Source organism: Muntiacus reevesi, chromosome 4, assembly GCF_963930625.1.
Source record: "Muntiacus reevesi chromosome 4, mMunRee1.1, whole genome shotgun sequence".
In the NCBI taxonomy this organism is placed as follows: Eukaryota; Metazoa; Chordata; class Mammalia; order Artiodactyla; family Cervidae; genus Muntiacus; species Muntiacus reevesi.
The window spans coordinates 116,988,151-117,010,024 of NC_089252.1; the positions used below are offsets into that span (position 1 = coordinate 116,988,151).

Here is a 21,874-nt window from a genome sequence, read left to right on the forward strand (position 1 = left end):
GCCCGTGAGGCTCGTGCTATGTACTGTTACCGCTTACACGTGCCCTCCTTACCCCCTCTGCTAAACCCTGGGGGAGACGGCCTGGAGGTCTCCCCTCTCTGTAAAATGGGAAACATTACCTGGCCGGGGGTTGTTGCGAGGCTTGCTTTCGGATGACAGCATGGGTTCGTAATGACTGCCTGCTTCTCCCTCGGTGATAGTGAGAACAAGCCTAGGCAGGACAGCCTGGGCCGCCCTGGGTCACAGCTGGAGGAGCCTCCCGGGCAGGGGCAGTTGATACGGCACAGGGGCAGCGCGGTGCACGCGGTGGGGCCTTTGCTCCCCGCAGCTGAGGGCGCTTCCGCAGAGAGTGGCCACGAGCAGACAAGGCGTGAAAGTGCCTGCCCAGCTGCCGAGCCCGGCGCCGCGTCGGTGGGTGTCCAGGTGGCTGTGAAGCGGACGGTGGTGGTCGTGGGGAGCACCGTCCCCAGCCGCTCCGAGAAGCCAGACCACACAGCCGTGTTCCTCTCCTGTGGCTGGTGACGGCTTGTCACGGGCTAGCGTTCTGGAACCACCTGGCGACCAGCTCTCTCAGCCTGCAGCGGCCTGAAGGTTGGGCGGTGCCCAGAGGCCGTTCTGGCTCCGTCAGGAGTCTGGCCGCCTGGCCTCCCTTGGAGGGCTCCTGCTGTCCTCTTCCATGAGGAGAACTACATGTCTTTGGGATTCACACATCAAGATGCACAGCGCCTGCATGCTAAGAAGCTCAAAGATAGTGATTTAAGGCTCCTTAGATAAGATTACCTGCTCTACTTGCTTCAAACCAGCAATCATACCACCTCGATTTCCATGAGGGTAGCTTCCTCATTCTGGAAGTTAGATGCATTCCAGGGCTTCAGGAGACCTCTCTTTAAAGGGGAAAATTTTAAAAATAAATAAATAAAGGGGAAAATTATGTTTCTATCAGTTCCTACAGGGGTGATGAGTTAGCACGTTAATGGAGTTACAGTGGTTGGGGGCACGTCTGAGTCAGTTTTCACCCTCACCCTCATCACATGACCCAGGGGAGATGCTGTTTCTGTCCTTTGGAAATATACAACGTTTGTTAAGCCAGGTGTGCACATCACAGATATTACTACCTTGATGCAGGAGAAATGAAGTAAGGAAGCCTCATCCTGTTTCTCTGTGATTATCCAACACTGAAATTGTCCAATATTGTCCTGGACATTCATACTGGACAACACTAACCAAAGCAAACAGGAACATCAGGCCTTTCCACTTGTTTCCTCATAATGTGAAGAATTAATCCTTTGTGCAGTTGTCTTTTTTTTTTTCAGCTGTGCTACTTGGCTTGTGGGACCCTAGTTCCCCACCCAGGGATCGAACTTGGACCCTGGCAGTGAAAGCACCAAGAGTCCTAACCACTAGACTGCCAGGGAATTCCCCTTGCAGTTGTCTTTTAAGCAAAATAGAATAATAAAAAAGCTACAAACAAAAGAACATTATGTTATTGCTTACATTTATCTTGATTGGTGCTCTTTTCCCCTGTATTTGGAATCAAGTTACTGACTAGTATCATTTCACTTTAGCCTGAAAGACTCCCTTTATTATTTCTTGGAACGCAGGTTTGACTAGCAACAAATTCTCTCAATCTTTGTTTATCTTGGGATCATCATTGCTGTTTCATTTTTATTTTAGCATTATCAGTTCAGTTGCTCAGTCGTGTCCGACTCTTTGTGACCCCACGGACTGCAGCACACCAGGCCTCACTGTCCATCACCAACTCCCGGAGTCCACCTAAACTCTTTTCCACCTAAACATTGAGTCAGTGATGCCATCCAACCATCTCATACTCTGTTGTCCCCTTCTCCTCCTGCCCTCAATCTTTCCCAGCATCAGGGTCTTTTCAGATGAGTCAGCTCTTCGAATCAGGTGGCCAAAGTGTTGGAGTTTCAGCTTCACCATCAGTCCCTCCAATGAACACCCAGGACTGATCTCCTTTAGGATGGACTGGTTGGATATCCTTGCAGGCCAAGGGACTCTCAAGAGTCTTCTCCAATGCCACCGTTCAAAAGCATCCATTCTTCGGCGCTCAGCTTTCTTTATAGTCCAACTCTCACATCCATGTATGACCACTGGGAAAACCATAGCTTTGTCTAGATGGACCTTTGTCGGCAAAGTAATGTCTCTGCTTTTTAATATGCTGTCTAGGTTGATCATAACTTTCTTTCCAAGGAGTAAGCATCTTTTAATTTCACGGCTGCAATCACCATCTGCAGTGATTTTGGAGCCCAGAAAAATAAAGTCAGCCACTGTTTCTACTGTTTCCCCATCTATTTGCCATGAAGTGATGGGACCAGATGCCATGATCCTAGTTTTCTGAATGTTGAGCTTTAAGCCAACTTTCACTCTCCTCTTTCACTTTCATCAAGAGGCTCTTTAGTTCTTCACTTTTTAGCATTATAGTGTACTACATTAATTGACTTTTTAAAACAATTTTTATTTACTTATTTTTGGTTGTCCTGGGCCTGCCTTGCTGCTCGGGCTACTGTCTACTTGCAGTGCCAAGGCATCTCACTGTGATGGCGTCTGCAGACACAGGCTCTGGGGCACACGGACTTCAGGAGTCATGGCGGGAGGGCTCAGTGGTTGTGGCTGCTGGGCTCTACGGCACGGGCTCTGCACGGCATGGCTCACAGTGTCATTGAGTTAGAGAAGGTTGGTCCAGGTGATCAGATTGGTTAGTTTCCTGTGATTGTGGTTTTCGGCCTGTCTGCCCTCTGATGGAGAAGGTAAGAGGCTTACGGAAGCTTCCTGATAGGGGAGACTGACTGAGGGGAAAATTGGGTCTTGTTCTGATGGGCAGGGCCATGTTCAGTAAATCTTTAATCCTATTTTCTGTTGATGGGTGGAGCTGTGTTCCCTCCCTGCTCTTTACCTGGGGCCAAACTATGGTGCAGGTAATGAAGATAACGGCAACCTCCTTCAAAGGATCCCATGCGGGCAGAGCTACCCTCAGCGCCCCCAGCCCTGCAGCAGCCACCGCCGACCCACGCCTCCACCAGAGGCTCCTGAACACTCACAGGCAAGTCTGGGTCAGTCTCCTGCGGGGTCCCTGCTCCTTTCTCCCGGGTCCTGGTGCACGAGGTCCTGTTGAGCCTCCAAGAGTCTATTCCCAGCCCTGTGTAGGTTCCGGCGGCTCTGTGGTGGGGTCAGTGGCAACCTCCTCCGAGAGGGCTCATGCCACACCCCGGTCTGTGGCACCCAGAGCCCCTGCCCCTGCGGCCGTCCTCTGAGACCCGCCCCTCCCCAGGAGGCGCTCGGACATGGCTCTGTCTCCGTCTCGTGGGCTCCCTGGCTCCTGGTGCGCACAGGCTTGGTTTGCGCCTCTGAGCGTCCCTGGCGGGAATGGGGTGTGATTCGAAACGCGATTTTGCCCCTCCTACCGTCTCGCTGGGGCTTCTCCTTTGCCCGTGGACGTGGGGTATCTCCTCGCAGCTGCTTGGGCGCTGCGCAGCCGCTGCTCCAGCACCCACAGTCTTGCTGGGGCTTCTCTGCTGTGTAGAGCCACCCAAGATGGACGGGTCATGGTGGACAGTGCTGACTAAACGTGGTCTTGCCTTCAGAACCCCATGAACAGTATGAAAAGGCAAAAAGATAGGACACGGAAAGATAAACTCCCCAGGTTGGTAGGTGCCCAATATGCTACTGGAAATTAGTGGAGAAATAACTCCAGAAAGAATGAAGGGATGGAGCCAAAGCAAAAACAACACCCAGCTGTGGATGTGACTGGTGATGGAAGTAAAATCCAATGCTGTAAAGAGCAATATCGCATAGGAACTTGGAACGTTAGGTCCATGAATCAAGGCAAACTGGAAGTGGTCAAACAGGAGATGGCAAGAGTGACTATCGACATTCTAGGAATCAGTGAAGTAAAATGGACTGGAATGGGTGAATTTAACTCAGATGACCATTATATCTACTACTGTGGGCAAGAATCCCTTAGAAGAAATGGAGTAGCCCTCATAATCAACAAAAGAGTCTGAAATGCAGTACTTGGATGCAATCTTAAAAACAACAGAATGATCTCTGTCCATTCCAAGGTGAACCATTCAATATCATGGTAATCCAACTCTATGCCCCTATCAGTAACACTGAAGAAGCTGAAGTTGAAGAGTTCTATGAAGACTTACAACACTTTCTAGAACTAACACCCAAAAAAGATGTCCTTTTCATTATAGAGGACTAGAATGCAAAAGTAAGAAGTCAAGAAACACCTGGAGTAACAGGCAAGTTTGGCCTTGGAGTACGGAATGAAGCAGGGCAAAGGCTAACAGAGTTTTGCCAAGAGAACGCACTGGTCATAGCAAACACCCTCTTCCAACAACACAAGAGACAACTCTACACATGGACATCACCAGATGATCAACACCGAAATCAGACTGATTATATTCTTTGCAGCCAAAGATGGAGAAGCTCTATACAGTCAGCAAAAACAAGACTGGGAGCTGACTGTGGCTCAGATCATAAATTCCTTATTGCCAAATTCAGACTTAAATTGAAGAAAGTAGGGAAAACCACTAGACCATTCAGGTATGACCTAAATCAAATCCTTTATGATTATACAGTGGAAGTGACAAATAGATTCAAGGGATTAGATCTGATAGACAGAGTGCCTGATGAACTATGGACGGAGGTTCATGACACTGTATGGGAGGCAGGGATCAAGACCATCCCCAAGAAAAAGAAATGCAAAAAAAGGCAAAATGATTGTCTGAAGAAGTCTTACAAATAGCTGTGAATAGAAGAGAAGAGAAAGGCAAAGGAGAAAAGAAAAGATATACCCATTTGAATGCAGAGTTCCAAAGAATACCTAGGAGAGATAAGAAAGGCTTCCTCAGAGATCAGTGCAAAGAAATAGAGGAAAACAACAGAATGGGAATGTCTAGAGATCTCTTCAAGAAAATTAGAGATACCAAGGGAACATTTCATGCAAAGATGGGCTCAATACAGGACAGAAATGGTAGGGACCTAACTGAAGCAGAAGATATTAGGAAGAGGTGGCAAGAATACACAGAAGAACTGTACAAAAAAGATCTTCACGACCCAGATAATCACAATGGTGTGATCACTCACCTAGACCAGACATCCTGGAATGTGAAGTCAGGTGGGCCTTAGGAAGTATCACTACGAACAAAGCTAGTGGAGGTGATGGAATTCCAGTTGAGCTATTTCAAATCCTGAAAGATGATGCTGTGAAAGTGCTGCACTCAATATGCCAGCAAATTTGGAAAACAACAGTGGCCACAAGACTGGAAAAGGTCAGTTTTCATTCCAATCCCAAAGAAAGGCAATGCCAAAGAATGCTCAAACTACTGCACAATTGCACTCACCTCACGCGCTAGTAAAGTAATGCTCAAAATTCTCCAAGCCAGGCTTCAGCAATACGTGAACCATGAACTTCCAGATATTCAAGCTGGATTTAGAAAAGACAGAGGAACAAAAGATCAAATTGCCAACATCCCCTGAATTATTGAAAAAGCAAGAGAGTACCAGAAAAACATCTACTCTGCTTTATTGACTATGCCAAAGCTTTTGACTGTGTGAACCACAACAAACTCTGGAAAATTCTTAAAGAGATGGGAATACCAGACCACCTGACCTGCCTCTTGAGAAATCTGTATGCAGGTCAGGAAGCAACTGTTACAACTGGACATGGAACAGACTGGTTCCAAATAGGGAAAGGACTACGTCAAGGCTACATATTGTCACCCTGCTTATTTAACTTATATGCAGAGTTCATCATGAGAAATGCTGGACTGGATGAAGCACAAGCTGGAATCAAGACTGCCAGGAGAAATATCAATAACCTCAGATATGCAGATGACACCACCCTTATGACAGAAAGCGAAGAACTTAAAAAGAACCTCTTGATGAAAGTGAAAGAGGAGAGTGAAAAAGTTGGCTTATAACTCAACATTCAAAAAAAAAGAAAACAAAAACTCAACATTCAGAAAGCTAAGATCATGGCATCTGGTCCCATCACTTCATGGCAAATAGATGGGGAAAAAGTAGAAGCAGTGAGAGACTTTATTTTGGGGGGCTCCAAAATCACTGCAGATGGTGATTGCAGCCATGAAATTAAAAGAAGCTTACTCCTTAGAAGGAAAGTTATGACCAACCCAGACGGCACATTAAAAAGCAGACCTTGTCAACAAAGGTCCATCTAGTCAAAGTTAAGTTTTTTCCAGTAGTCATGTAAGGATGTGAGAGTTGGACTATAAAGAAAGCTGAGTGCTAAAGAATTGATGCTTTGAATCATGGTTTTGGAGAAGACTCTTGAGGGTCCCTTGGACTGCAAGGAGATCCAACCAGTCCATCCTAAAGGAAATCAGTCCTGGATATTCATTGGAAGGACAGATGCTGAAGCTGAAACTCCAATACTTTGGCCACCTGATGTAAAGAACTGACTCATTTGAAAAAACCCTATTGCTGGAAAAGATTGAAGGCAGGAGAAGGGGACGACAGAGGATGAAATGGGTGATTGGCATCACCGACTCGACAGACATGAGTTGAGCAAGCTCTGGGAGTTGATGACGGACAGTGAAGCCTGGGGTGCTATAGTCCATGGGGTCGCAAATAGTTGGGACGTAACTGAGCAACTGAACTGAACTGAACAGCACAGGCTCAATAGTTGGGGCCTATGGGACTTATTTGCTCTACAGCATGTGTGGTTTTTCTGGGACCAAGGATCGCACTCACGTTTCCTGCACTGGCAGTCGAATTCTTTACCACTGAGCCACCAGAGAAGCCCTGTTATTCGACTTTTGAATGTTAAACCATGCTTATATTCTTGGGAAACCCCACTTGATCATGGTCATAATTATTTTTATATGTTGCTGGATTTGGTTTGCTAATATGCTATTGAGAATATTTGCATATATATTCATAAAATATACTGATTTGTAGTTTTTTCACTTATAATGTCTTTGACTTTGACCCCAGGTTACTAATGGCCAGGTAGGATTGAAGGAGGAAACAGACAGAGCTGGACTCCATCTGAGGCCAGGCTGCGAACGTTAGGCCACATGCATGGTCCCCCTCCCAATGGACTCTGGACTTTGTGCCTGGTGTCTATAGAAATGGCATACCAGTGGGAAACCAGACCCCCCAGGTAAAAGAGCCTCAGGACTTGGACTTGGACTCTCTGTCACCTAAAAGAATATGCAAATTATCTCTGTAACAGAACAAAGTCGCAAATTCCATTATGTTTATCGGGATATGACCACAGACCTATTGATAAATGTCTACTGTTTAACTATCGAGGCTTATGACACACGAATCATGGGTTAACTTTGATAATATCTTTTATCTTGTCTAGACTAGTTTCAGGGAATTTGGTGAGGTGGGTTTGAGCATGTACATTTAGGGCATATCAGGTTTTCACAAAAACTGGTCTGGGTCCTTGGCTAACAGGAGACTGCCTTGGGCCCGGCGGTGTAATAAGCTGCACTCCACCATCTGCATCGTCCTTCTGAGTGGGTTTTGTTTCCTAGAACGCGTGGCTGCAACAGGATGAGCCCCTGCCTCCTCCGTTTCTGAGAAGAGCTTGTGCTCCCAGGGTCCAGGGAGGTTCCGAAGAAGCAGGCACCAAGCCGGGACCAGAGCCAGCTCTGAGGCCTCCCAGTCAGCCCGGCAGTCTCCAGGTGTAATTGCTGCCTTCGGGTTCCAGCTTCTGGGAGAGCGAGTCTGGGCTAGACCGGGGTCTCGTCCCCTTCGTGCACCGGTGATGTTTGGTGCACTTTGACTCACAAACGGAAGTAATGAAAGCCCCTGGGGCTGCGGAGCTTTGCGGCCCAGGTTGCCCACCAACTTCCAGCTCCCCTCTCCTCCTTCCTGACCAAAACTAGGTTCTCCGCTAAAAGGATGTCTTCCTGCCCGTCCTTCAGATGGGTATGCAACTCGAGGTTCAGTCAAGTCGCTTCTTGAGACAGTGAGTTAGTGAGGCGAAAGCAAGTGTCTTCAGGTTTACGGAGAATTGGGGGGCACTATTTTGCAAGCTAAAAAGTCACATGCCGCCCACCCGGCCGCAGCACTTGCTGGGGACGGACGCGGCTGCCGCCGCGCTTCCGGCGGTGGGACAGGCTCCGCCCTCCGGGGCTAGAGGCCGCCGCGCGCGCAGGCAGGCGCTCGGCGGGCCGCCCGTTGCCATGGAGACCGGGTCCTCGCGCGGGCGCCGCCATTTTGGGCGCCGCCGGGCCAATGGGCGGCCGCGCCGTGGCGGCCGCGCCGTGGAGGACGCGGGGCGCGCGCGGGCGGGCGCCCTGCGGCTCAGCTCGGTCCCGGCCATGGAGGCGCCCGCAGCCCGCCTGCTGCCGCCGCTGCTGCTCCTGCTGCTCGCGGCCTGCGCCCCGGCGCCGGGCCGCGCCTCCTCGGACGCGCCGCCGCTGGTCAACGAGGATGTGAAGCGCACGCTGGACCTGAGCAGCCACCTGGCCAAGGTGACGGCCGAGGTGGTCCTGGCGCACGCGGGCGGCGGCTCCTCGGCCCGCGCCGCCTCCTTCCTGCTGGCGCTGGAGCCGGAACTGGAGGCCCGGCTCGCGCACCTCGGCGTGCAGGTGAGCGGGGCGCTGCGGCGGGGCGGCTCGGCGTCCGCCCGGGACACGTCAGCACCGGCCTGCGGCGCGGGCGCCCGGACCCCGGGCCTGCGGGGGCGCGCGCGGCCGGAGCGCGGGGTCCCGGGGAGCCGCCTCTGGCCACAGCGGTCAGAAACTCAGGTCTCCTGCTTCCAGGGTGGTGCCTCTTGGGAACCGTTGCACGCAGAACGCATTTCTTAACGGTTGCGAATAACTCTTTTAAAAAACAGTTCTCTCTTCTTTTAACTTTAAAAAACTCGTGCGAGTAATACGGTACAGGAAAGGAGAGTCCAGTTCTCCGCCTCCCCGGCCTGTCCTCATTCTGACAGTAAAGCAACAAATGGGTCCCCAGTCGGCTGCTGGTCTTCCAGGCATTTCACTGTTCAGTTTTACGTCCCTCGAGGAGGCAGTGCTGGCTTTGGGCGGAGGGATATACATATACAGAAGTTTGCCTTTTATAGCTCTTCCCATTAGACAACATGCATTAAGTAATTACCCAATTGTTAGTTGGGAACAGTCATTACAGTGTCGTACTGCTGAACTCGGAGCTGTAAAGTTGCCTTTACAGCTCCCGAAATGACTCCTGTTCCCTCTCATGCCTCCTCCATGATGTGGGACGCAGTTTTACTTGGAGTTTTGTGGAAGGATGGATTAAAAAAGCACCTCCTACCTAGCGTGGTTGCCAGAGTGTAACAAGACCACAGCAGAGACTATCTGGAGAGCGTGGGTTACTGTGCTGGTGTCTTACTGAGAATTCACCTGGTGTTGGTGTTGTGGCCGGTATTTTAAGGACATTCTCATTTAACTCTCACAACGGTCCTTTGATGTGTACTCTAACTGCAGGTGAGGGCTGGAGTCTGGGGGCTGAGTTAAGTCAGAGCTTAGGTTAGTTTGTTTCAGACTTCATTTGCACACCACACTGCCTCTTCTGGCCTAGGTGGTGCTGAAGCAGGATTCTGCAGGAGTATAAAACCTGCGGTCCCATCACCAGATTTATCCAGAGTCGTTTTTTTGGAGTCCAAAAGAGAGGCTCTCTTGTACCTCTATCTCAGTGGGGGACATAATCGGATGATAAACTTAACCAGGACGATATGTACTTTCCAACAACTGACTGGGAGTCTTGGTGCGGTTGCTTGAAGTTTTTTCAGGGAATTATCTTCACCCTTACATGTAGAACTTCAGAAGCTGGTGGAAGGGACTGTGGCGATCAGTGACTAGGAGCCATTGGTTCCTTGCCACCAAAGACATTTTTCCTTTCAGTTGTATTCTATATTTGAAATCTTTTGCCTCTCTAATCTTTTGTTAGTTTAGGCAGTGAATCTGGTAAACACTTAAAAATGAAGAGGAATAGTTCTTAAGGCAAAATCACCATATAACTGAACAGTGAGAGTTCCTGATAAATAGAGTATTCTAGAATGTTCCCATTGTGATAAGAGTCTAGCTAAAGAAGTGAAATGGTTGTGTTTATTAGGCTTGGACTTCACTGGTGGCTCAGACGGTAAAGCGTCTGCCTATGCGGGAGCCCTGGGTTAAGTCCCTGGGTCGGGAAGATCTCCTGGAGAAGGAAATGGCAACCCACTCCAGTGTTCTTGCCTGGAAAAATCCCATGGACAGATAAGCCTGGTGGACTACAGTCCATGGGGTCGCAAAGAGTTGGACACAGCTGAGCGACTTCACTTCACATTAGGCGGTATGACTCTGTTGAGGATGATTATATGATAACTTTTAGGCTTTCTGAGATACTACAAATAGCTTTCTCATTATAGCTTTGTATGCTCTATTGGGAATCACTGCTTCAGTCCTAAAAGGTGGTCTTAAATATTTTTCTTTTGGTGGAGGTTGGGTTGGCAAGGAGATCAGTGGTGGATGTATACGTTTCTTCCTTATCATTTGTTCCACAATCTGATTTGAGATGCCTACTCCTCCTCAGAAGGACCCTGCAGCCTGCTGGAGTTGGCATCCTCTTCGTGGTTGGACTCTGGGCTGCAGGGAAGGATGAGAGCAAAGGGGTGTGTCGTGCCGTTGCTTGTGCCACTGTTAATTTCTTTTGTGCAAGTAAAGTCAGTTTCCATTATGCATTAGAGTTTTCTGCTATAACAAATAGCTGGGTTTTTTCCCCATGCATGTAAATGAAGTGTAAATGAAGAAAAAAATCTCTAGAAAAAAATCTTTCCAGCCTTAATTTTAATTTGTATGTGTATTTTATCATTCAGGAAATACTATGATTTTATGGAGCATATTATACAGCTTATTCAGTGCAAAAGTTAGCCTTTTGAAGTGTTCCTGTATTTTGGTTGAAAAAATTGTTACTGAAACCAGAATTCAATCTTCAAAGTTCTGGCAGCTGGAATTCTTTAATGTGGACGTCCTGAGGCAGTTAGTTAATTGCTGACTCAAAATTTAGAGGCTAAAAGACAAAAAAGAATAACTTCCTTTGTCCTGTTGCAGGTGAAGGGAGAGGATGAGGAAGAGAACAATCTGGAAGTAAGAGAAACCAAAATTAAGGGTAAAAGGTAAGGTGACAGTCGGAATGTCTCTGTCTTGCCTCCTCTGGTTGCAGGTTATCATGCCAGGGTTGGAATCCTAACAAGAGAGTGGCTTGGCGCTTGCTAGGCATGTCAGAGGCTGTTTCGGTCAGTGCACCTTTGAGCGTCTTTTCGTGTCGGCCAGCATTCCGTTGTGTGGCTCCACTGCGATGTTTTCAACACTTAACCTGTTGTTGGACATTTGCGTTTTTTAACACTTTTATAAACAACCTTGAGATGAACATGTAGACATTTGTGGTTTTTATTTTGCTTGAGGTTTTTTTGGCCACGCTGCATGGCTTGCGGGATCTTCCCTGAGCCACTGCAGTGGAAGCCCAGAACCTAACCCCCAGGCCATGAGGGAACTCCCTGGACATGTGTCTTAAAAGGCTTAAATGAATAGGTTGAAGGTAATCTCTTAGAGGCAAGTGGTGTTACCTTGGCACAAAATCTCGCTGTGACTTTGAGCTGTTCTTTTTTCAGTGTCTTGGTCTCGTTTCTCCTCGTTCTTCCTGCAGCGGGAGATTCTTCACAGTCAAGCTCCCCGTGGCTCTTGATCCTGGGGCCAAGATCTCCGTCATCGTGGAAGCCGTTTATACCCACGTGCTTCAGCCGTACCCAACCCAGATCACCCAGTCTGAGAAGCAGTTCGTGGTGTTTGAGGGGAACCATTATTTCTACTCTCCCTACCCGACCAAGACGCAGACCATGCGTGTGAAGCTCGCCTCCCGGAATGTGGAGAGCTACACCAAGTTGGGGAACCCCACGCGCTCCGAGGACCTCCTGGACTACGGGCCCTTCCGCGACGTCCCTGCCTACAGTCAGGTGGGCCCTCGCAGCACGCGTCTGCCCTGGAGTCCTAGAGGGACTGCTTGTTGAGGGGCTTTGGTGGGAATCCAGGGCCCTTTGTAGAATCAACCCCAGGACTGCTGAGAAGTGACTCCGTGGGGCTCACTGCCCTCCTGGGAGTTCAGGTAGAGGCCGGGGCTTGAGGAAGACTTTTTAAAGGAGGTGGGACCTGGCGTCATGGGCAGAGGTGTCACCGTGGTGTTCGAGCGCTGCGTGTAATGCTTCAGCCAGCCTCTTTTTTTTGCTCCATACTCTCGGTAGACTTTTTAAAAAGTTCTCAAAGCAAAGCATGTGGACATTTAAAAATCTCTTGTGGTGTACTGCCAAATGGTTTTTCAAACACTTTAGCCGGTTTGTTATGGCACCAGCAGTATGAGACTGCCAGTCTCCCCACACCCTCATCAGTACTGGCATCAAATGCGATCACATATCATTAATATTTCAGTTGGGTTTTTGAAAATCTAGTCATAGAATGAATGAAGTGGCCAGAGCTATAAGAATTAAAATACACCTCATCTTGTCCATTTCTTGGACTTTTGGGAAAGAAAGGTATTTTGCTTGTTTTGTTTGTTTGTTCGTTTGTTTCCTTCCAGTTTTACCGAGATAAAATTGACATACAGCCCTGAATAAATTCAAGGTGTGCAGCGCAATGATTTGACTTCCCCAGAAACAGTCATCACAAGGAGCATAGCACGCATTTATCAGCTCATACAAAGTTAAAGAAATAGGCACCTGTTCAGACCTTGGCTCCAGTTGTGGTTCTTCCTTTATAAAGTTTATGGGGCGAAGGGCTGCGAAATTTAAAGGAAAATTAAACAGAAGAGACTCTCTTCTTGTGATGAGAACTCCTGAGATTTACTCACCTAACCTTCATGTGTGATACACAGCAACAGTAATTGCATTTTTCATGTTGTACATTGCACCCCTAGGACGGACTTATGTCATCACTGGAAGTTTGTGCCTTCTGACTGCCTTCTCCAATTCCCCTCCCTGCACTGCCCCCCACCCCCGCGCCCTGCCTCTGGGGCCACAAATCTGGTCTCTCTCTCTGTGAATTTGTCTTTTGCTTTTTGAAGTTTAATTGACCTACAACACTTCATTAGTTCCTGTTACGCAACATAGTGATGCCGTGTTTCTGTGCATCTCTAAATGACCACCACTGAAAGTCCAGCTGTGACATGTCACCATACAAAGATACTAAAGCTGCTGACTGAACACCCCGCAGATTCTGCGACTGAGCGTTGTCCTCTCAGTGCCCCTCGCCTGATTCCTCTTCCAGCTCCCCTCTCCTCCCCTCTGGTGACCTCCTGTTTGTTTCTGTGACTCTTCCTATTTCCTTTGTTCATTTGTCTCTTAGAATCTACATGTAAGTGAAATCATACAGTGTTTGTCCTCTCTGAGCAATATCTGACTTAGATAATGCCCTCTAGCTGTGTCCACGTTGTCACAGACGGCAAGGTTTCCTTCTTTCCTGACTGAGCAGTGTTCCTCTGTGTGCGCCTCACATCTGTGTCCGCTCGTCTGCTGATGAACACTTAGGTTGCTTCTATATCTTGGATGTTGTAAATGATGCTGCTATGAACTTTGGGGTTGTTGGTATTTTTTCTAATTAGTGTTTTCATTTTCTTCGGATAAATACTGAGAAATAGAATTGCTGGGTCATACGGTAGTTGAGTTTTCAATGTTTTAAGGAATCTCCTTCTTTAAATTTTTAAGGAGTCCCCACTGTTTTTCATAGCGGCTGCCCCAGTTTACATTCCTGCCAGCAGTGCATGCGGGCTCCTTCTCCACGTCCTTGCCGACACTTGCTATTTGTTATCTTTTTGGTAACAGCCACTCTGATAGGTGTGAGGTGATATCTCACTGTGGTTTTGATTTGCACTTCCCTGATGATTAGTGATGTTGCGTGTCTTTTCATTTGCCTTTGGCCATCTGAATGTCTTCCTTGGAAACATGTCTATTCAGCTCTTCTCCCCATTTTTAAATTGGGTCATTTGGTTTTTGATGTTGAGTTGTACAAGTTCTTTTTATATCTTGGATGCTAGCCCCTAATTGGCTGTGTCGTTTGCAAATATCTTCTTCCATACATAGGTAACCTTTCATTTTGTTGATAGTTTACTTAGCTGTGCAGGTTTTTTAATTTGATATTTTCTGGTCCTTTTGTCATTTTACCTTTAAGAAATTTTTTTTATTCAATTTATTTAAAAAGAAACAAGATAGTTCATCCATTTCCGCAACTCACGTCTCTGGCAACCACCAGTCTGTTCCTTGTGTCTGAGGCCAGGAGGATTCCCCGACACTGACCGCTGGGCCTCTGGGTGATTTTGTTTGTAAAATGGGGATAAGCAGTACTCACTTAATTATGACGTTCTGAAGATTAAACAAAATGGTATGTTTATTTAGAGCTCATAAAGGAGTGACTGTCACGTACATACCTGTTAGCTGTATAACAATATATTATCTCAAAAAATCTCCCCTGTGAATTTTCCCAGATAACTTTTCTCCAGGAGAGAAAAATCCAGTAATTCTGTGTGTCGTGCTCAGTCCTACGCTGTGTGTTGGCTCACTGCTGAGAGATCATGTCTTCATTAGCTCTTACATACATGGATCTTTCCCCGTTGCAGTTTTTCTTTATTTACAACTTAAGGTTTTTAAAGAAGTGTGGAGTTCTGTTTCTGACCGTCTTGGCGCTGAGCTGTAGGCTGTCTGCAGTCTGTTTCCGTGAGCTAGTGTTGGTTCCTGTTCGCTCGGATCCTCGAGCTGCCTGCTTCCTTCCTCTCCAGGACGTGTTCAGAGTGCATTCTGAGAACAACAGCCCATTCCTCACCATCACCAACATGGCCCGCGTCATCGAGGTCTCCCACTGGGGCAACATCGCCGTGGAGGAGAACGTGGACCTGAAGCACACGGGCGCCGTGCTGAAGGGGCCTTTCTCGCGCTATGATTACCAGAGGCAGCCGGACAGTGGGGTCTCCTCCGTCCGCTCTTTCAAGGTGTGGGCTCTTGGGCCTGGACACTGGGAGACACTGTGACTGTCTAGTCAGAGAGGGAACTGCAGCCCAGCTTCAGTCCCTGGTCGGGGAACTGGCAGTACAGCACCCCCCCCCCCCCAAAAAAAAAGCCCCACTCATAAAGAAAACGGGAATGGAAAAAGGAACAACAAAACCAGACCGTGGTATTGCTGACATATATTTCTTTTTTCTTATAATATGGTTTTTAAAAAACATTTGATCATATTGCATATACAGTTTTGTATCTTCTTTCGTCTTATAAATGAAAGCTTATAAGCATGTTCTTGTACTTGCATAATACAGAAGGGCTCATTGAGCAAACAAAGGCGTTATATTTCCCCTTGATTATCAAAATATGCTTACAGATTTGGAAGTAAGTAATTTAAAGTTAAGTAAAAATTTTAAAAAAAATTAGTAAAAAATACTAGGTGGAGAAACCCTTTTGTAAGTAAACCGTGAACTGTCTGGAGATTTGATGTGGTTTCTTCCATCTTTAGCTTCCCTGCCTGCAGAACAGCCTGCAGGTTATTTTTAGCTTTGTACTAAGTCTTTAGCGTCTGCAAAGGTAGTTATGAGAATCTGGCTATTTGCCAGCCTTGACCGAGAAGCAGATGAGGTATCTAGAACTCTGAAGCCTGTTGGGGGAAGCTAGGCTTCCCTGAGCTGGTTTGCGTGGAGACGGTTTCATTACGGAATGCTGTGGTGAGCTTGGGGCAGGACATCTGGCCTGGGCTCGGTGCTTCTCTGGGTCCGTTTCTGGAGTCTTCAAAAAAGTGTGCTCGCTCTCTGCAGACCATCCTTCCCGCCGCGGCCCAGGACGTGTACTACCGCGACGAGATCGGCAACGTGTCCACCAGCCACCTGCTCATCCTGGATGACTCCGTGGAGATGGAGATCCGGCCTCGCTTCCCGCTCTTCGGCGGGTGGAAGACCCATTACATCGTCGGCTACAACCTCCCAAGCTACGAGTACCTCTATAACCTGGGTCAGTCTTCAGTAATTAGAGGGTGGAAAAGGCAAAGGCTGTCTTTTCTTCCCTGTGGGGTTGTATGTGATGATCGGATGGGCAGAGCGTGTTCTCATTCTCAGGAAGGCTGGCGTCAGGAACCCCGTCTCACGGGTGTCTTCCGTGTCTCCAGCGACAGCTGTCTCTGGAGCCCGGTCAGACGCAGGGCGCTCCTTCAGCGAGAGTCGGCGGACGTGTTCTTTCATTAGCGGCAGGCACTTAGTGGTGGCCGGGGTCTCGTGTGGTGCTCAGGGCCTGGACTCTAGTACTTGCTGGAGAGGCGCACACGAACCACTCACCGCTGTGTCTGCTCAACCCTCAGGAGACCAGTACGCGCTGAAGATGAGGCTGGTGGACCACGTGTTTGATGAGCAGGTCATAGACTCTCTGACCGTGAAGATCATCCTGCCGGAAGGGGCGAAGTGAGTGTGCCCTCCCTCCCCGTCCCTCCTGGCCCCGCCCTCTTGGTGCCTCGGGGACTCGGGGTTGCAGGGCGCAGAGGAGGGGTTCCTGGTGGTTTAACCTGGGGCATCCACAGCAGGCCTGGGCGGTGGCCCGAGGCCGGCGGGTGCCCCCAGCAGGAAAGAACGCAGGGGGAAGGACAGTAGGGACAGTCTGTCCTGTCTGGGCTGGTCACACCAGGTTCAGAAGGGCAAGGTCTGAGATTGTGCATCAGGTTCCATGGTGATGGACAGAGGAGCTGTCTTTGGCCGATTTAAGCAGAAAGCAAGGACTCTGGAAGGGTGAGGGATCTCTCAGAAAACGGCCTTAGCTCAGGATGGGGTGGACAGAGCCCCGCACCTCCACAGGTCCAGGTGGCAGAAACCAGTGGGCCCTCAGAGCCACCTGCCCTTGGCACAGAGGACACAGCGTGCTCACACGCAGGCCTTTCTGGCAGTGGGCCTGTGGTCTCAGGGCCAGGTGGAACCCGTGCCGGGCGGGGGAGCGGAGTAGAGTAGGACCCTGGAGGTCCCGGGCCTTGGGCCCCGCGCTATGGAGCCAGCGGGGAGTGCGGTCTGTCAGGCTGCCCCAACCCGCCTCCCCCAGGAACATCCAGGTGGACAGCCCCTACGAGGTCAGCCGCGGCCCCGACGAGCTGCACCACACCTACCTGGACACGTTCGGCCGCCCGGTCATCGTGGCCCACAAGAAGAACCTGGTGGAGCAGCACATCCAGGACATCGTGGTAGGCACGCACGCCTGCGCCCCGAGCGCAGCCGCGGGGGCGGGCGGAGGGCCGGCGGGCGCGCGAGGCCTGCGGAGGCCCCTGCCCCCGGGCTCTGAGTCCGGGTGGACTCGGCCAGCAGCGTTCCTGGTCCGCAGGTTCACTACACCTTCAACAAGGTGCTCATGCTGCAGGAGCCGCTGCTGGTGGTGGCCACCTTCTACATCCTCTTCTTCACCGTCATCGTCTACGTCCGGCTGGACTTCTCCATCACGAAGGTACCGCCCGGCCGCCTGCGTGGCGCGCTTGCCCTCCGTCCGTCTGGACCACCCCCACCCGCAGCCCCCGCCTGTGGCCCCGGCTGATCCTGAGCCTTGGAGCCCCGCCTCCTGTTGCTGTCATCGCGGCACGTGATGCTGCGGGGGCAGCGTGCCGCCGGGCTGCGAGTGCCGCGGAGGCGGCGGGCAGAGCGCGCGCTCTGGAGCGAGGCACCCGACCGCGCACGGGGTGGGAGGCCGTCTGGCAGAGGGAGCAGTGTGCAGATGGCAGGGGAGCCTTCAGGGGGCCTGGGGTTCTGAGCAAGGACCTTGGTCCCGCTGGTTCTGTGAACCCCCAGGCTGCCCGGGGTGGGGGTACGCCAGACAGCGGCCAGTTAGCTCTGTCACATGGAAGGGCTGAGTCCAGGTTTTATGGTGACATATGCCCATTTCCTAAGGTACAAAAACTGCTTATTCTTTCGTTAATTTAAAAAATGCTGAGTTTTAAACTAATTCTACATGTAGACATTTTGCAAGAACAGTAAAAATAAGTCGTGTGCCCTCTTCACGTGGACGGAGCAGTTAACACGTGGCCCCTGCCTGTCATTTTCTCGCTGGCCATCTGAGAGGGAGGGGCTGACCTTCCGTGTGTGCTCAGGGCTGTGTGCAGCCCGCGGCGCCGCCTCCAGTGGCTGGAGCACATGGATCGCCCTCGGAACATCGTGTCCTGTAATGACCAGCGCGCGGCCCTGCGCCGACTGCCCGAAGGGCAGCTTCCAGAGCGGGGGTTTTTCATGCTTGAGACTCCTGTTGAGGACGGTGTGCTGCATTTAGTTGTCATATTTCCTTGATCTCCTTTAATCGGGAACATTTGTAATTTAGGTTTCTCACGGTTCTCCCTGAGAATTCCTATCAGGCCTTTTTGGTGAGAGTGTGATAAACTGCTGCCGTGTCTGTGGTGCGTGATGTCAGGAGGCGCCTGGTGTCAGCTGGTCCAGGGTTGGTGGTGGTGACTTCTTGAATGACTTGGTGCCTGCCTGGTTTCGTCACCAAAAAGTTAGTTTTTCTCTTTGCAATTAATACACAGTCTGTTTGAGGCTATATAAATACTGTATACGTTCACCATTAGTTAACAGTATTCATTATTGGTTCTCGTCTGAATCTGTTACCAGTTGTGGTCACTGAAAAACTGCGGGGCCTTTTACCTTAGCAGGTGGCTGTCCGCTGTAAGGGAGAGCTTCCCTGGTTGGTTGGTTGGTTGAATTCAGTGTTGTTTTGGTGGATCACTGTCCACTGCTCTCTGCAGCAGGCCCACAGTGAGAGGTTCTGGGGAGTGTGCGGGGCCACGTCTAAGGGCTGTGGTGGCCAAGGAGCTCGGGCTTCGTCCTTAGGCCCTGGAAAGGTCCTGGAGGCCGCCGGCCGAGCCGGGCTCCGCTCCCTCAGCACCTCCCTGCCCTTTCATGCCCCTGGCGTTGGCGCGCCTTTCACCCTGTCTGTCTCCCCTGCCGGGCCTGGCTGTGATCGTCTGCCCGGCCCCGTGCCGCCCACTGCTGAGCTGTCTGGCGTCGGCGACTGTGCTGCTCTGGCTGCACGGCTGGGCGGGGGGGGGGGGCGGTGCCCAGAGGTCATCACACCCCGTCTCTCCCCAGGACCCGGCTGCGGAGGCCAGGATGAAGGTGGCCTGCATCACGGAGCAGGTCTTGACCCTGGTCAACAGGAGACTAGGCCTCTACCGTCACTTTGACGAGACGGTCAACAGGTACAAACAGTCCCGAGATGTGTCCACTCTCAACAGCGGCAAGAAGAGCCTGGAGACGGAGCACAAGGCCTTGACCAGCGAGGTGGCGCTGCTGCAGTCCCGGCTGAAGACCGAGGGCTCCGACCTGTGTGACAAAGTGAGTGCCTGCTGCCGCCGGGCACCCGGCTGTTCCTGCCCCGGTCCCCGTAGCCGGCGGTGTGGGACGCCCTGGCTCGCCGCAGGCCTGTGGGGAAGCACGCCCGTCGTGTGTTCGTGCTGCGTATGCCCCCCGGGGCTGTGAGAGCTGGGGTCTCGGGGCCTGCGCAGCACTGTCCGCGTGGCCGGCGTGGCGAGCTGCCCCTTCTGCTCGGGCTGTGGGGAGGAGCATGGGCTGAGTGACGCTTGGGTCCAGGCTCTGATTCACAGTGTGTGAACCTGGCCAGCTACCTAACGTGCGCCTCCGTGTCCGCATCTCTAGACTGGGGCTGGGGGAGCTGCTGTGTCCCTGCGGAGCTCGCAGCCGTCGTGGGTGTCAAGCCTGTCCGTGTGTGCGTGTGTGGGAAGCCCGGGGGTAGGGCTGAGCCCGGCCACCTGCCCCCTCCTGTCACCCTGAGCTTTCTCCTCAGCACACCTGCCCTTTCTGACCCGCTCACTCACGTCCTCAAGTGTGTGCTGTCAGCTTCCCGCGGGAGGATGCCTGTCTGTCTCGTCTGCTGTTTTCCAGAGCGTAGACTCGTGCCCGGCCCCGTGGCTCATAGATGCTCGCCAAGTGTCGAATGACCGTGGCTGTAAAGGCCTCGGCCTGACACCCAGTCGGGTCACGCACGTTGCCTGCCCCCGCTGTCGGCCCTTTGCCTGACAGAGTCCCTGGCCCCGCCTGGCAGCGGGGGGGAAGAGGACGGGCGTTCACAGTGCCTGCGTGTGCCCAGCACCGTGCCAGGGACTCTGTGTTTGCACACGTGATGCTCACGGTCTCCACGGCTGGAGCCAGGGGTGCTGAAAGGCCTGGCTCCCTGGGGCTGGAGACTGAAGGCAAGGGCCCATGGGGGGCCTTGGGAGGCGGTGCAGGGACGCTCTCCACCCTGCCCTGCTCTTGCCCCGCCAGGTGAGCGAAATGCAGAAGCTGGACGCGCAGGTCAAGGAGCTGGTCCTGAAGTCGGCGGTGGAGGCCGAGCGGCTGGTGGCTGGCAAACTCAAGAAAGACACGTACATTGAGAACGAGAAGCTCATCTCGGGAAAGCGGCAGGAGCTGGTCAGCAAGATCGACCACATCCTGGATGCTCTGTAGCTCTGCCGAGGGCAGGCTTGGGAGTGAACAGCAAGGCCTGCTCAGGCCGGCTTCTGGATTTTGCAGAATGCTTTCAAGGAAGACAGAAGTCAGGTCCTGCCTCAGACAACACAAGCTTTGTTTTTGTCCCTAAAATATTCCTTTAAAACAACAACAAAAGCTAGGTGCCATGAAAAACAAAATATCTTTGTGTTTTGAACCAAGAAGTTTTTCAGTTGGTTTTGTTTATTCTGAATCCTAGGATATTTTTGGCACCTGTAAGCCCCTTGTTTCATGGCCTCCTAATTCCTGATGTGTGCGTATTTTACAAGCGTGTGTGTTTTTTTAAAGCGCGTGTGACCAAGTGGCAATAAAGCTGGGACTGTGAACTTGGGTTTTGTTGCGCTGAAACTCTCGTAACTTGTTTCTTAACTTTGGGGATAGTACTTTAATCAAGTGGTTTTTATCCACTAAACAATGGATTTGCAAAAAAAAAAAAAAAAAAAAACGGACTTGCTCCTGGGAGCAAGTTTGTGTGGCAAGTATAGGTTACATTTTACATCTGGGAACCCTGATGCCACAAAGGTAAGGCGGCCTGTCCGGGGTGAGGCCCCAGAGCCGAGTGGAGCGGGGTGGATTACCGGGGCGCTAAGGCGACGGTGGCGCGGGGGCCGTGTGGAGAGCGGTGAGGGACGGACAGACAGCCACTAACTGCCAGGCCGTCGGGGGGTACACAGGAGAGCCCGGGCGGGACGGCCGTGGGGGAAGCTCCCCTGAGGCGGCAGGGCGCGTGCCAAGGCCCCGGGCCAGCAGGGAAGCCAGGGAGCGGGTACAAGCGGCAGCGCGGGCAGACCCCAGACGGGACGGGGCTGCACCCAAGGTCAGGGAAGGGCAGGCAGTGAGGGAAGACACGCTCAGCTTTGACTGGCCGAGAGCGAGCTGTGAGGGGAAGACCTGAGCGCCCGCTGTCCCCCGGGCGCCAGACGCGGGCCCAGGCCGCGCCGGGGGGCCGGCCTCCGCGGGAGCCTCGCGCCCGCCCAGTGAGGTCCCGCCCCTCCTCCGGGAGCGTCTTCCCCGAGCCCTTCTCCTTCACCGGCCGCCAGGAGCGGGCTGCCGCGACCTCGACCCGCCTCGAACGGAGGCCGGGCTCAGCCCGCCATCCGGCGGCTTCTCCCGCCTTCCGCTCGCTGAGTTCGGGTAAATCCCCCACTGCGGAGCAGGAAAAGGAAGAACCTCGGGGCCGGGGCCAAGGCCGAGGGCGCGCGCCGGAGGGCGCCCTCTGCCGGATCGGCTGGCCGCACTGAGCGCCCCGTCCGGGCCGAGTGCGCAGGCGCAGAGTGCCCGCCGGGGAGCGCAGCCGGGGATGGGTCGCGCATGCGCAAGGCCGCACCCGGCCTGGAGGCGAGGGCGCCACCTAGGGGCGCGCGCCGGGAGCGGCCGCCTG

General features: G+C 51.8%; 1 protein-coding gene across 1 annotated transcript; it reads left to right on the top strand.

Moving 5' to 3' along the window:
* Positions 1-8,250: 8,250 nt before the first annotated feature.
* On the top strand, positions 8,251-20,824 carry RPN1 (ribophorin I). Its single transcript, XM_065934030.1, has 10 exons — positions 8,251-8,594; positions 11,061-11,125; positions 11,656-11,962; positions 14,770-14,979; positions 15,790-15,982; positions 16,326-16,425; positions 17,051-17,189; positions 17,327-17,446; positions 19,075-19,320; positions 20,269-20,824. The coding sequence occupies exons 1-10, from the start codon at positions 8,325-8,327 to the stop codon at positions 20,449-20,451; spliced, it is 1,833 nt and encodes a 610-aa protein (XP_065790102.1). The 5' UTR covers positions 8,251-8,324; the 3' UTR covers positions 20,452-20,824.
* Positions 20,825-21,874: the final 1,050 nt, after the last annotated feature.